Source organism: Anolis carolinensis, chromosome 4 (assembly GCF_035594765.1).
Source record: "Anolis carolinensis isolate JA03-04 chromosome 4, rAnoCar3.1.pri, whole genome shotgun sequence".
Lineage (NCBI taxonomy): Eukaryota > Metazoa > Chordata > Lepidosauria > Squamata > Dactyloidae > Anolis > Anolis carolinensis.
In genome coordinates, this window is record NC_085844.1 from 137,661,534 (window position 1) to 137,677,587 (window position 16,054).

At 40.1% G+C, this 16,054-nt stretch overlaps 1 protein-coding gene across 7 annotated transcripts in view; it reads left to right on the forward strand.

Moving 5' to 3' along the window:
- The window catches only part of kiaa0232 (KIAA0232 ortholog), a 59,468-nt gene that overhangs the window by 40,527 nt on the left and 2,887 nt on the right, over positions 1 to 16,054 (forward strand). For 5 of the 7 annotated variants that reach the window (XM_008109068.3, XM_008109072.3, XM_062979509.1 and 2 more), the window contains 6 exons: positions 429 to 3,699; positions 5,898 to 6,006; positions 11,951 to 12,055; positions 12,424 to 12,498; positions 12,730 to 12,828; positions 15,567 to 15,664. In XM_008109068.3, the coding sequence (XP_008107275.1) occupies positions 429 to 3,699; positions 5,898 to 6,006; positions 11,951 to 12,055; positions 12,424 to 12,498; positions 12,730 to 12,828; positions 15,567 to 15,664 (3,757 nt within the window). The remainder of the gene's footprint in view (positions 1 to 428; positions 3,700 to 5,897; positions 6,007 to 11,950; positions 12,056 to 12,423; positions 12,499 to 12,729; positions 12,829 to 15,566; positions 15,665 to 16,054) is intronic. The other 2 variants (XM_008109070.3, XM_008109071.3) reach the window with 2 other exon arrangements.

The following is a 16,054-nucleotide window of genomic DNA, read 5'->3' on the forward strand; positions in this document are numbered from 1 at the left end:
CAACTTTAAAGGCTTTAGTGCAATGCAGAATTATGTTTTATCAGTTACCTGTTGATAAGGATAATTGGGTTTGATATCTTAGTGCTGCAGCCCTACTCATCTGTAATCAGGGAGTAAGCCCCATTGAACACCATAGGAGAGTTTCCTTCTAAATAAAATATATATTGTTGAGTTGTTGAAAGATTTTCATTCTGCATTGTTGTACAAAACCTATTCTGCTTTTTCAAAAATAAGCTGAGCAAAATAGTGAATTTTCCCCTAACATATCTATTAACATGCATAGATGTTCATAACAAAAATGTAAATGCCTAAGTGAATGTTAAACTAGCCATGTTTCTCTGTGTGCAGTTGAGTAGTACTCAAGGCAGGTATAGTAAAATGTTGCCCATCTTTTAATGTCCATATCTTGATTTTTCTCCTTTTCTCAGGTATTATGAAGCATTTCCACCTCTTTCCCAGAAACCAGTTTGCCTGCAAGAAATTATGACAGTTTGGAATAAATCCAAAATTTGTTCTTACTCCAGTTCCTCCTCATCTTCTACTGTCCCAGCAACAAGCACAGATACATCGTCTCCAAAGGACTGCATTAGTGAAACTGAAGTATCCAAAGAACGAAATAGCAACAGAATTCCTGCCACTTTACATGAAAGAGCCACCCAGCAAAAAGATAAAGATGAAAAAGAGAACAAGTTTGGGAATAGCAGTATTGAAGAGAAACCTGCTTTATACAAAAAGCAAGTCCGACACAAATCTGAGGGAAAGATCCGTCCTCGATCTTGGTCTTCTGGCTCAAGTGAAGAAGGTTCTAATTCTAGTGGTAATCAAAGTGAATTAAAATCAGCTACAAAATATGTTAAAGTAAGGCATAAAACAAGAGAGGTCCGGAGCAAAAAAGGACGAAGCGGACAGAGCAGGCATTTAGTAAAAGCCGGTGAAAAAGCTGAAACAAAAAATTATGGCAGCAGCAGCAGCAGCAATGGATCCATCAAACAATTGTGTAAAAGGGGCAAGCGACCATTTAAAGAAATCAGAAGAAAAGAAGCAGGCAGCTATGAGAGGAAAGAGCTATATTATGATGGCAGAAATGAAAAAGAATATAAGGAAGAGCCTTTATGGTATACTGAGCCAATTGCAGAGTATTTTGTTCCCCTGAGCAGAAAAAGTAAGCTTGAGACAACATACCGCAACAGACAAGATGCATGTGATATGACATCAGAGGCTGTAGAGGAATTAGGTGAATCCGTGCAAGGTCTTTGCATTAGCAACAATAATATTAATAAAACATACCTCGCAGCAGGTACTTTCATTGACGGCCGTTTTGTGGAAATGCCTGCAGTTCTAAATGAGGATATTGGCCTCACTAGGACCTCAATGTGTTCTCAACCAGAGGACGACACACACTCAGATGGTGTTCATCTTTCAGAACTAACGCACTTCTATGAAGTGGATATTGACCAATCCATGTTGGATTCTGGTGCCTCAGGCAAGATGCAAGGAGAGAGTCGGATTTTGAATATGATTCGGCAGAAAAGTAAAGAGGAGACAGACTTTGAGGCAGAATGTTGCATAGTGTTTGATGGAATGGAATTGCAAGGGGAAAGTGCAATATGGGCAGATTCAGCCACCTCTGGTGCTGAAGGGTGGTTCTTGCAAGATCTTAGTAACTTAGCTCAATTTTGGGAGTGCTGTTCATCTTCTAGCTCTGGTGATGCAGATGGGGAAAGCTTTGGGGGAGATTCTCCAATTAGGCTTTCCCCCACCTTAGACAGCACAATGCTTAATTCACACATGCTTGCAGGCAATCAAGAGCTGTTTTCAGATACTAATGAAGGGTCTGGTTTAAATTCTTTTTCAGTGTTTGAAGTGCAATGCAGTAATTCTGTCTTACCATTTCCTTTTGAAAAACTCAATTTAGGAAATGAAAATACAGATTCTAGTAGCAATGTTGGTATGTTTGGGAAAACGCAGTCTAGATTGTTAATATGGACCAAAAATAGTGCCTTTGATGAAAATGAACACTGTTCTAATCTGTCAACAAGAACTTGTAGTCCATGGTCATATTCTGAAGAAACACGTTCAGACAATGAGACTTTAAATATTCCATTTGAAGAATCCCCTCAGTTTAACTCCGACGATATTAATTATGTAGTTCCCAGAGTATCTTCAAGTTATGTAGATGAAGAAATAGATTTTTTGCAGGAAGAAACCTGCCAGGAACAGATTAGTTCCTTAGGAGAAATTCCTACCTTAATTTTTACAAAAAAATCCAAACTAGAATCTGTCTGTGGTATTCAGCTGGAACACAAAGCTGAAGATAAAGACTATGAAACAACGCAGGTGTGTAGTGACAGCAGTCCACATGAAGATGACTATGGCTCAGGGGTTATTAAAGACATCTGGACAAATGTGACGGATGGGAATTCTGCAGCAGTTGTAGAAATAGATGGCATAGAAGAGGAGGTATATTCTGCTGATGTAAATCATTACTGCTGCTGCTTAAATGATGCAAAGTTAGAAATTCTCCAGGATCCTAAAAAAGCAGTGCAGAGATCAGAATATCATCTTTGGGAAGGTCAGAGAGAAAATTTGGAGAAAAGAGCGTTTGCATCAAACAATTTATCAAAAGTGGATTGTGGAGATTATACTACACCTTCCAAACCGTGGAATATTAACCAAGATAAAGAAAATTCTTTTATTCTTGGGGGAGTGTATGGGGAGCTCAAAACATTTAACAGTGATGGAGAGTGGGCAGTGGTGCCACCCAGTCACCCCAAAGGAAACTTGCTACAGTGTGCAGCTTCTGATGTAGTTACAATTGCAGGTACAGATGTCTTCATGACACCAGGAAACAGCTTTGCCCCTGGTCACAGACAATTATGGAGACCCTTTGTGTCATTTGAGCAAAGTGAGCAGTTGAAGTGCGGTGATCATGGATTAAATCGGGGCTTTTCTTTCATCTTCCATGAAGACTTGTTAGAAGCTTGTGGTAATTTTCAAGGTGAAGAGTCTGCTCTTGAATATTCGTTCTCTTCCTTTGACTTAAATAATCCATTTTCACAAGTTCTTCATGTAGAATGTACATTTGAACCAGAAGGAATTACATCCTTCAGCCCTTGCTTTAAACCCAAATCTATCCTTTGCTCTGATTCTGATAGAGAAGTTTTTCGTCCAAGAATATGCGGTGCTGGGAGGACACAATACAGAGCTATACGAATTTCTCCTAGGACTCACTTTCGCCCCATTTCTGCATCTGAACTTTCTCCATGTGGTGGAAGTGAGTCTGACTTTGAATCAGAGAAAGATGAGGGGAGTATTCCTGCTCCTTCTCAAGCTGAAGTGTTTGATGATCCACAAGCAGATCTCAAACCACTGGAAGAAGATGCAGAAAAAGATGGGCATTATTATGGCAAATCTGAACTAGAATCTGGGAAATTTCTTCCTAGGCTAAAAAAATGTGGAATGGAAAAGAGTGCACAGACATCTCTGGATTCCCAGGAAGAATCATCTGGGATATTGTTGCTAGAAAATGAGAATTCTTGTTCACAGTGCAGTATGAAAGACCTGCAAAATGTGACGGCTGGTGAAAATTCTGAAGCCAGTTGCAGTGTTGTGGAATCAAAAGAAGAGGAAGACCAGTCTTGCAATTGTAAAGATCATTCGTGTGAAGAGAATCCTGTTTCTTCAGCACAGCTAAAAGAGGTATGTTCCTAAGAGAGGCACAGTGCTCTTTTTTCTTTCTATGAAGTCATACAACATGGTTTACTAAAATGAAGTACAATTTAATCTGCTCTATATTATTACAAAAAGCATATTGGGCAGATGTCAAATTAATGTTGAGAGTGTAAATGTCACGAGTAAGAGAATTTGCATTTGTTGAAATGCAGTGACAATCAGTAATGTACTAGTGGGAAACATGGTAGAACATGCCTTTTCCACCTCATTTTAAAAGAAATCACAGGTAATATAGAGTGTACATAGTGATATGCATAAGTGTGTGATAGAATATTCAGAGTTAAGCAAACTCAAATAAAATATCTAAATTCAATATAAGCTTCAGGGAATACTTACAAATATACTTTAAAACAACTATTTTGAAAAACAGTCATCTGGCACATGTTTGCAGGTCGTGAGGTAAGAGGATTATGAAGCTTGGACTCATGGAGTCTTTGTTGCCTACTCTGAATACCCTTTAGTGATCTGGTTTTATTTCAAGTTTAATTCTAAGACATTTTCTCCGATCAGTTAATTCTCATAAATATTTATGGTTGAAAGTAATGAAAGTTGGTATTGCTTTGATCCCAAATGGAATAATCCTGTTGATAGCCTTTTTTCATACGTTACTTTAAGCAGTGGAAGGGCTCAGAATGAGAAAATATATATGGAGGGAGTCAAAAATACAGTGGGGCCCCAGTATCTGTGAGGATTGGTTTCAGGAGCCATCACAGATAACAAAACACAGAGATGCTTCCCTTATATGAAGGATGTGCAGGGAGCTTGAGCGCCACCAGTTGCTTCAACCCCATCCCAAATGTCGTTGCTGACACATGAGAGCCCCATCCTCCCCTCCCACCCTGACAACCAATTATCCATACTCACTTCCTTGTTACGTGATCCCTTCCAGTCACCACCCTGTGTGCAGCTCAGAACAGGTACATTTTAAGTATGCCAGCCTTTTTTAAATAGCATAGGTAAGAGTTAACATCCATGTAACATTTGTTCTGCTGTCTGTGCAAGATTTCATCTCACTTTCTCTCCCTGTGCCGATTGAATTTTGAAAATTTTGGGTTGTCATGGAAAGGATTGGTGATAAAGCTTCAGTAGAGACACCTTTTCCCCATGAAAACTATTACAGGAGTGAATTTGTGATTATAAAACTGATTTGACAATAGAAACAGTGACACCCCATCCCCACCTCATTTGACATTTTTCCTAAAGTTGGAGAATCCTTAATAGTAATTATCATCACTATTAACTGATAGATTCTGCATGCATTTATTTCATGGAACTAGTTTGAATGTGTGCAGGTTGAATGTTGAGCTGTTGCAGAAAATTTCTTTTTCATGCTATCATTTCTTCTTATTTTCTACTTAAGCCGTAATAGTATTTTCAGGCAACAGTATTTCCTTTTGTCTTATTACTGGTAGATAAGCCTTGTATCCTATATAGGCGGAGAAAACAAAGTTCACACCAATTTCCTTGTTTTTCCTTCTCAACTTTCTCTTCTTCTGCTTTTCTTCTTCCAGCCTGTCACTTGAGCCCAATTTGTTCTCGCTCCCAGAATATGTCTTTTTTTTTTGTTTAATAAATTTAATGATCCTACTCAGCTTTGTTTACTCAAGCAACATAAGCAGTGATCAAACTGGACAGGTATCCAGTGTTATATGCCCCTCTCAAATTGTTCAGTTATATGGGGAGGTGATAATATCTTTTTTGAAACTTAAACATATCTCTCAAACTTTGGTTGAGTTACAGTCCTGCAAAATACAGTACAGTAAAATAACTATTAGTTTCCAGTTTCCAGATAAAGGGAGAAAAAAAACAGAATGGCCATGTACAAAAACAAAATAATATATTGTTGCAAAAATTATTTTCTTCTCTGGTAGGGGAAGTCAGAACTAGTATTGTTTAATGTGCTGATTTTGTTTTTAAAAAAAACACTCTGCAATCCTGTGCTGCACATTTTACCCAAGAATAAGCTTTATTTTGTAAACGTGCTTAAGATCTTCCTGCAAATAGTTTAGTAGGACCAGCTGATATATACACCACTCTGTGGAATAGCTTAGTAACTTTTTATTTGCATCCAAAGTGGATTTGGATACAGACTACTCTGTAATCATAAGCATATATTGTACTGGAGTAGCTTCTCTTAAACTAAAATGCAGTTATTCTCAAAACAGTTCCCTGTATTGAATAATGATCTTGAGAAAATAAGCTACAATCAAGCAAAGCAGTGCTGGTGGGAGAAAGCTCTTTATACACCACTCTTTCCTGCATCTGAGAATGAAGGTAGTGGCACTTTTAATTTCTTTACAATAGAACACTGTATAACTGAGTTGAAAAACAATATGAATGCAAATGAAATTGTGCCTTGTGAATTGTAGCTATTTCTGGAAAATTGTGTTTTGGAAAACATTTCTATTCATCTGCTTCCTGTTCTTTCTGATCTGTGTAGTAATGTGGTTACATTTTCAGTGTTTGGTATGATGATATAGGTATACCTAATGTTTACATATATAGGATTGTAAGCTATTACTTGATCCATAGCCATCCATATTGGTTTAATCACCTCTCCCTTCTAATAATAAGCTGAGGTGGTAAATGTTCACTTAAAGGGAACCAAAGTAGTGCTGCTGAGAAACAAGACCGAGATAGTGGTATCCTGAGGGTTCTTGAGGTTTACAGATAGGGACTCTGCTTTGGGTAAGTATTCATTCTTACTACCGAGCTCTACTGCTACTTTCTTTTATCAGTGTAAATATTGTCTGATTAAATTTTATATCTCAGGCTGTAGTATGCTGATGAACACATAGAATTCTTTGAATTATAATTTCTTAAACAGCTGGAGGAATATCCCATGGACTCAGATGTCTCTACACTAGTGTGTAGAATATGGGAAATAAACAAGATGAACTAGAACTCTTTGCACAACAAATTGGTTACAATGTCATAGGCATAATTGAAACCTAATGTGATGAGTCCTATAATTGGAATGTAGTAATGGAGGGGTATAATTTATTTCAGAGAAGTAGACCAAACAGGAAAGGGGTGGAGTCGTATTATATGTCCAGGATGTTTACACCTGCGAAAAGATTCAGGATTTAAACCCTGGCAACCAGGTTGAAAGCATCTGGGTAAGAATTAAGGGAGTGAGAACTGAAAAAGATGTAGTTGTAGGGATCTACTACAGACCTCCAAACCAGACTGAAGACCTAGATGAAGCTGTCCTTGAACAGATAACCAAAACATGCAGAAAAAGAAATATAGTATTTTTTGAAAAACAATCTGCCAAGAATACAAAGTCAAACAAATTCCTCACTTGTCTTGCAGACAGTTTTATTGTCCAGAAGGTGGAAAGACAACAAGGGGATCAGCTATTCTGGATCTTATCCTAATCAACTCTGAGAACCTGGTCAATTGAGTGAAAGTGGTGGAATCCTTAGTTGGGAGTGACCATGTTTTCCTTGAATTTTTGATATAGAGGAAAGGGGAAACTGGGAGTAGTCAGATAATGTGTTTTAGACTTTAGGGAAGCTGATTTCAGGAAATGTTGGGAAATACTGAGTTTAATCCCATGGATAAGAATACTAAAAGAGAAGGGGGTTAGTGATGGGTGGGAGTCTCTTGAAAGTGACATACTGAACACACAATTGCAAACGGTGACAACAGGAAGGCAGGGCTTCTGCAGGGAAAAGGTGGTGAAATGCTAACTGGTTGGAGAAAAGGCAGAACTACTCAACACCTTATTTGCCTCAGTCTTCTACCAAAAGGAAATCGGTCTTCAACCTGAGTAAAATGGAGCGAAGCAATAGGGGGAAATGCAACCAGTGTATATGAAAAAGATCTTGGAGTCTTAGTAGACTACAAGTTGAAAATGAGCCAACAATGTGATGCAGCACCTAAAAAAGCCAGTGGGATTTTATTCTCTATTCAAAGAAATATAGTGTCTAGATCGAGGGAAGTGCTGGTGCCCTGCTATTCTGCTTTGGTCAGATCTTGTCTGGAATACTGTGTCCAGTTCTGGGCACCACAGTTTAAGAGGGATAACCCACAGAGAAGGGTAACTAAAATAATCAAAGTTCTGGAAAGCATGCCCTATGAGGAGTGACTTGAAGAGCTAGGTATATTTAGCTTGCAGAAGAGAAGGGTGAGAGCGCTTTTGGAGGCTTTTAAACAGAAGCTGGATGGCCATCTCTTGGAAGTGCTTTGGTTGTGCTTTTCCCACATGGCAAAGGGTTGGACTGGATGGCTTGTCTCTTCCAACTCTATGATTCAGTTATTCATTTGTGACCATAAATGTTTGTATTTTGTATAACCAGAGATGTTTAAAAATGTGTACATTGTTCGTTTTCTGACAAATTTGAAAATACAGTACAAGTAGTTTTTATACTGTCTGCCATGGAGCCTGACGATCCTGTCGATGCCTTGGTCGCTCGCTATAACAGTGAGTTGTCCAGGGCAATAGACATGATCGCCCCCAAACGTCCCCTCTCGCTACGTGGAGTTGCCCCAGCCCCCTGGTTTACTGGGGAGCTGGCGGAGATGAAACGTGCGAGGAGGAGACTAGAGTGCCGCTGGCGGACAACTCGTGATGCATCTGACCGAGCACAGTCTAGAGCCGCTATTAGGGCCTATTCCGCGGCGTTGCGGGCAACCAGGAAGGCTTTCTCGACTGCCCGCATCACGTCTGCAACAACTAGATCCTCAGAGCTGTTTCGGGTTGTTGGGGAGCTCCTCCACCCTCCTCAGGCTGGGGGGGGCACCTGACATCCCGGCAACTCGGTGTAGCGAGTTTGCTCACCATTTTGCAGACAAAGTCGCTCAGATTCGTTCCGACTTAGATGCTGACCTTGTTGCAATGCCAGGTGAGGTAACCGAGGCTTCTGTCTGTTCGATCTTGTGGGATTCGTTTCAGCTTGTGCAGCCTGATAATGTGGACAAGATTCTTGGAGCGGTGAGGGCGACCACCTGTGCCCTTGACCCTTGCCCATCTTGGCTTTTAAAACAGGCCAGTGGTGGGTTGGTTGATTGGTTTGTGAGAATAATTAATGCCTCTTTGGAGCAGGGTAGATTTCCATCTAATCTAAAACAAGCGGTGGTGAGACCTATCTTAAAGAAGGCCTCCCTAGATTCGACCAACTCGCATAACTACATACCAATCTCCAACCTTCCATTTTTGGGCAAGGTCTTGGAGCGGATGGTTGCCTCTCAGCTCCAGGGATTCTTGGATGATACGGATTTTCTGGACCAATCGCAGTCTGGCTTCAGGCCTGGTTTCAGTACCGAGACGGCTTTGGTCACCTTGGTGGATGACCTCCGCAGAGAGCTGGACAGGGGGAGTGTGACCCTGCTGGTTCTCTTGGATATCTCAGTGGCTTTCGATACCATCGACCATGGTATCCTTCTGGGACGTCTCTCCGGGATGGGCCTTGGGGGTACTGTTCTGCAGTGGCTCCAGTCCTTCCTAGAGGGGCGTTCCCAGATGGTGAAGCTGGGGGACACCTGCTCGGACCCCTGGCCATTGTCCTGTGGGGTCCCGCAAGGTTCTATTCTGTCCCCCATGCTTTTCAATATCTACATGAAACTGCTGGGCGAGGTCATCCGGGGTTTCGGAGTTCGGTGCCATCTCTACGCGGATGACACCCAACTCTATTTTCCACCAAAATCCAAGGAAGCCCCTCGGATACTGGATCAGTGTCTGGCCGCTGTGTTGGCCTGGATGAGGGCGAACAAGCTGAGACTTAATCCTGATAAGACAGAGGTCCTCCAGGTCAGTCGAAAGTCCGATCGGGGTATTGGGTGGCAACCTGTGCTTGACGGGGTCACACTGCCCCTGAAGGCGCAGGTCCGCAGCTTGGGGGTCCTCCTGGATTCGGGGCTGACGCTTGAGGTTCAGGTGTCAGCCGTGGCCGGGAGGGCCTTTGCACAATTAAAATTTGTGCGCCAGCTGCGACCATACCTCGAGAAGTCTGATCTGACCATGGTGGTCCACGCCTTAGTTACCTCTAGACTGGATTATTGCAATGCGCTCTACGTGGGGCTGCCTTTGAAGACGGTCCGGAAACTACAATTAGTTCAACGCATGGCAGCCAGGTTTCTAACTGGAGCAAATTACAGGGCACGTTCAACGCCTCTGTTTAAGGAGCTCCACTTCCTGCCGCTTACTTTCCAAGCCCAATTCAAGGTGCAGGTTCTTACCTACAAAGCCCTAAACGGTTTGGGACCCGCCTACCTTAGAGACCGCATTTCCCCCTATGAACCTGCACGATCTCTTCGCTCGTCGGGGGAGGCCCTCCTCTCGCTCCCACCACCCTTGCAGGCGCGGTTGGTGGGGACGAGAGAGAGGGCCTTCTCTGTCGTGACCCCCCAGCTTTGGAACCTGCTCCCTAGGGAGATTAGGGTGGCCCCCACCCTCCTCTCCTTCCGGAAGAATCTGAAAACCTGGCTTTTCCGGAAAGCCTTTGATGAGTGACTTTTGTTGGTTTAAGATGCCTGCCTATGTAATAATAGACCCACTGATCTGCCCTTTTATTGTCACTATTGTCATTTATAGTACTTCATTGACTATCTCAATTATGTAACTATCTCCTCCCTATTTGACACATTCACCTTTCGGCCCAGACTTGTGTTTGATATACCTGTTTTAACATTTTATCTTGTAAGATTGTCCTTTTCGATTGTTTTACCGATATTGTTGATTTATTGTTGTAAATTTGTGTTTTTGTTTTGATTTTATATTGTGATGTTGGGCAAGGCCCCATGTGAGCCGCCCCGAGTCCCTTCGGGGAGATGGGGCGGGGTACAAGAATAAATTATTATTATTATTATTATTATTATTATTATTATTATTATTATTATTATTATTATTATTAGCCTGATGTCGAATTTCATTTCATGTCTAAGAAATTATACTGCCCAAACTGAAGAATAACTAGTGTTCAAACAGCTATAAAAGTTTAAAGATTATTGAAGTTTTTAATGACATAACTGCAGTTGTTAAAAGTTGGGATAGAGCTGGAAGTATTCTGTTAAATGTAATGGCAATTCACTTTTTTTAGGTTCAGTTGGTTAAACACAGCTTTATCAAAGGATCTTCTGTAGTTAAAATTCAACTTTTAGCTTTTACTTATAAATGCTAAACAGCGTAAGTCTTGGTTAGTACTTGGGTGGGAAACATTAATGAATATAAGGTACTATAGCTATATTCCTGATGGGGGTAACTGGCAAAACCACCTCTGAGTATTCCTTAACTAAGACAGATCCCATGAAAACCATCAGTTGACAAGCGATATGAAAGCACATAGACACATTGAAGCAGCATTGTGAAAATGCAAAATTTAATCATCTGGTAGTGCTTGGTGGCACAATTACATTTTCTCTTTTATATTTTCCAAAATCTCCCTTCCCTTGGTTATTTAATTCTTCTTCCCAGTCTGATGGAGCTTACTGAGAAAGTCAGTAGTGAAAATCTTCATGGTTCAGATTTCAATCCAAGCAAAACTGGTATGCAAATAAATGTAAATCGTTTTTTAAATCTTGGTGTCCAAATTGACAATGCCCTTAATTCAGCACTGTGATACAGTTTAGTAGAATAAGTATAATCTGCCAGACTAATAGAACAATTGAAGCTGTGGGTTACCATATTTCACCACGTAATAGTTGCCACTGCATAATCATCACATCCCTCCTTTCCAGTCTAAAAAATTGTTTCTTGCCTTTCCTTGCTTAATGGTTGCATTAATCCTCCTCCCCTCTCAGAGGTACATAATTTTTGAAAACCAAATAAACCGAACTGGCTGGGGCTCTTCCTCTTTCCTTCTTGGAGGTAACACAGTTTTTAAAAAAACAGCCAGCTGGGGCTCTCCCCCTTCCTTCCTCTCATCTTAGAAAAAATGCAACATGTGCAAAAAAGAGGCGTTAAAATGCAACAATTCTATGGTGAAATGCGAGATTTTGTTTGAGTACAATTGCCACAAAATTATCCTATACCTTCACATAGTTATGTAATATTGCTAGTACCATTGCACCGTTTTAAGTACTACAACACTATCAGGAAGAATGGAGAAATTGGGCTGAAATGAATTCCTTTGCTTAAATAAAATGTACTGCTATTCCATGTCTGCAAGACTGAATGTTTGGCAAACAGATTAAAAAGGGACTTTAAAGCACCAACAGACAGACAGTGCAAGCCATTACTACAGTAAGGATAGATAGATAACCGTTGTGCTCTCAGACCCCTTACAGGTACTCTGCTTCTGGATTCCAGACACACACATGCACCAGGAGCCTCAACGCCACTGTCGCAACTGGGGATTGAAAGACAAGGCTTACCGCATAGGTAATTGGGGTGGGGTTGGGGAGCAATAGATTTACGGGGTGGGGGCATCTATACAGATGATGAGTCCTGTACACCCAAGATGTGCTAATCAGAAACACCCATAGCTAAAGGATTTTACTACTGCACCTCTGGAAAAGCCCCAAACTATACTGTTTGAGTAGATTCTGTAGCAATGTCTTCTATGAATAAGAGATAAGGTATGCATAGTATGTGCACTAGGGAAGCTTCCTTTTGGCAAGAATTGGGCCCAAGGCTCACTGCACTTATAACACACATTGGGAAAACTAATGGAAACCATATAACTGCCTTTATTGAAAAGCAAGCACTTGTTGTTAGCAAACTGCTGTTATATATTCTTTATCTTGCAGAATCAGAACCAGGAGATACTACAGCAGAACAGAAACAGGAGAGGGAATTGCCATGCAGTTCACAACATTTGATGAGTGAGTATTCGATCTGGTACAGCACTTATCTCTCCAGATGTGTAGTGGAAGGCTAACAGGTGAGTGCATTATTTGGGAGAGCAGGGAGGCTGACTGAGATGCGTGTAATGCAGTGTCCTTCAGTAAGGCATCCTCCTTCATCAATGCTTCTTAATTTGGTTCACATCTAATATCTGCATTTACAGTAGACTTTGGACATCACTTCCCTATATTTCTTTTCTCTCTCTACAGATAACCCAGCTATCATCAAGCATGCACAGAAGCAAGGCTGTTCCCCACATGCCATAGTATGCAGGTCACAAGATAGGTCTACAGATTCACCAGCCACCAGTGAGAAGCCAATTATTTGTATATCAGCTGCCACCATTTTGTTCTGTAGGGTTTCTATGTTTTTGAAAGTTTCATAACAGGCAGAGAGACAACACTACGTAGGGTTGGAGAAAATGGTGCTTGTTATGCTTATACCTGCCATGCAACTGTCTACCATACTGGAATTCCTCAAGAACAAACAATGTGGCAGTTCCTAGACTGTGGTGTTGCCAGAACTCATTCTACAACTGATATTGATTAATAAAAGTAGTGCTTGTTTCACTTTTCTTACATTGGTTAGCAGATGAGGAACACTGATCTAAACATCTTAATAGGGCAGGTCATGGAAGGATTCTCCACTACAACAACGGTTGATAATCTGTGTGGCTTTTCTTTTTTATAAATATATTATCTTTTATACCATTATTAAATATTTTAAAATTCCAAAACATTCTTATACCCCCCAACCATCCCATTACTTACATAGCATTATAAAAATACAGCATTGTCAATTCTGTTTCTTTTATGTTATTCTGCTTTTATTTGTTACATATAATTATTGTAAAGTGTATTAATTGCTCAACCACCATCTTTCTTGGACATTTGGTGATTTAAATTCACCATTGCTTTTACACATGAAGCTAATAAATGGTTTCTAAGTTCTGTCAAATAGATCTTTCAGTTCTCCTTTTGCTAACCTTATTTTATGAGTTAACTTTTCCCATAGAGCTGTCACCCATATCTTGTTTAACCAATCCTTTATTGTCCAATTCTCGTAACTTTTTCCAGGTTTTCATTATTTCGAGTCTTGCGACACATAACATGAGCAGTATAAGATTTTTATTTACCAGATACTTCTTCCTTTTGAACACAGAAATCACTAACAGAACTCCCTTGAAATGCACTTCTTCTCCCACTATTTGGCCTATCCGTGATAGAGCTTCGTTCCAGAATTTCTGTGTTTTTTACCCAAATCTGGTTTCAGTCCCTTATCTCTCTGCACTTTCTCCAATATAGTTTAAGGATTCTGTTATTAAATCTATGTACTAGTTTGAGTGGATAATAGTACCACCTATGCAATATTTTCAGAGAATTTTCTCCCAGTTGTGCTGAGATTGATTTATATGCTTGAGTTTCCCAAATTGAGTTCCATTGTTTCTCTTCTATTTTTAACCCTAAATCTGATTCCCATGCTAATCTATATGGCCTTTCAAGGGTTGATCATCTGCTCTTCATGGCCTTTCAGTTATAGCACCAGCAGGAGTAAGGGAGGGTTCCTAACAGTTCAATATAATTTCCCTTTCTTCTTCACTTGCTGCCAGTGTATTTTCCTTCTACATCTCCTTACCAACCACAGGAAGACAGTGTGACTCAATCCCCTTGACATATCCACTGAGCTTTTTGGCTAGTGTGGTTTTATTAGTCTTCCCTCTTCCCTTGGTGGGGGCTGATGTAGGCAATGTACAGACTTCAGCTGAAAGAAGCTATCTCAGGTTATTACTCCCATACTCAGTATATCAGAATTAACTGGACGGTGGTGGTATAAATAGCCTGTCGTGGGGGTCGAAATGATTTGAGAGTTTCCATGAGATAAATTGGGTTCACAAACCAGTATAATTCTCTAAACCAAAGAGAATGGGAGCTGAAATGCTGCAATGTGTAATAATTAAGCATGGAATGAAATTAATTGTCTGACAGATACGAATTGGGAATTTACCTGAATCATACTCTAGGTTTATGCCAACCAGTTATAGTGAAAATATAGTTATTGCTAGAAGCAAAGGGTTGTCTTTGTGTGTTAGCAACTATATCTCTGTAATCAGAGGTGGAAAATGAATCCACAACTGCTAACATACTTTTCTAACCGAATTATCAACCACACACAGTACTGACTTCTGCAAACCTTTCAGAAAAATAATATTCGTCCTCCTTTGTGTGGGGAGTAGACCCTTTTCAATGGAACAGGTCACATACTAGTTCCTATTCTTTTTGCAGTTACGTGCACATGTTTTTTATGAGATACCTAGTACTGCAAGAAGTCTGTAACCAGTTTCTTTGGCGGTTTGTTATGTCTGGGATCTGTGTGCACGCCTCTTTCCCCTGACCGTTAAATGGCTAACAGATCAGTATACCCTTCCTTCATTTCCTGTTCAGTTATGGCTGTTTCTCTGAGAAAATATTTTTGAATGCTTCTGCATTTGAGTTATCTAGGGGCCTTGAGCCATTCTGAGTTTTGTCCTGAAGATACCAGTTGCTACCCTTATATCTACAGAGCTATGCCAAACTATGATGAAGGAACCCTACAATACACATGTTTGTATTTTGTGTGTGTATTCTGTTCTAGTGTCACGGAATCTTTGCCGTTACTATATGTTGCTCTTATTTTCTGCGTACAAACAAGTGGAAGAGGGAACATAAGCACTGGCACAGTAGAATTACCACATGGACTGTTCCATATCTTTTAAAGATGAAAAAAGAAAACAAGATTTAGAGACCTAAGATAAATAAGAAATTGTATTGCTGAATCATAATTCTTTTTAGACATTGGTGACTAATGAAACTGACTAGAGAGACCTATTTCATGTATTAAGTTTTTTTAGACTTCTGCTTGTTTTTTGACATGAAGTATCCTAACCTAAGATTTTTTATTTAGCACCCATTAAATGATATCTGCTGTTTAATATTTGTTTGAATTTTTAAAACTGATCTAATAGTATTCTTGTCTCCTCCCCCAATTTTCTGAAACAAAATCTTTATAGAATCCCATGCAAACGTCAAGAGGGAGAATGGAGTCAAAGAATTCACAGATACAAAAGAAGTACCACATACTGAAGAACATCTTTTAGATTTTAATATGGTAAGTTCTAGCATCTCTTTCTAGCATCCATTACATCATATCCATCATTACTAGAAGATAACATCTGGAATATATAATTCTTTCTTTTCATTAGTAGTCTATCTCATTCAAAATCTCATTCCTCTAGTTGCCAAGGGAAGTATTATTGATTTTTGATTTTGACTAGAATTCTTTACATCCCATTGCTTCCTGCTAAAGAATTTGAGATTCCAAGACTTCTTCAGGGAGAGAAGGAAACTCTTGTTGTAGGTCTTTTGGTAGAGGGAGGGATAGGAAATGTGTTTCCCTGGTGCCCCTTTCCTCTTGTGTCTCTTTCCCAGAGGTTTTGGCCAAGGTCATGAAGCCCTCTGCATCAGGAATATGAAAATGTACTGATTTGTGGGAGGGTTT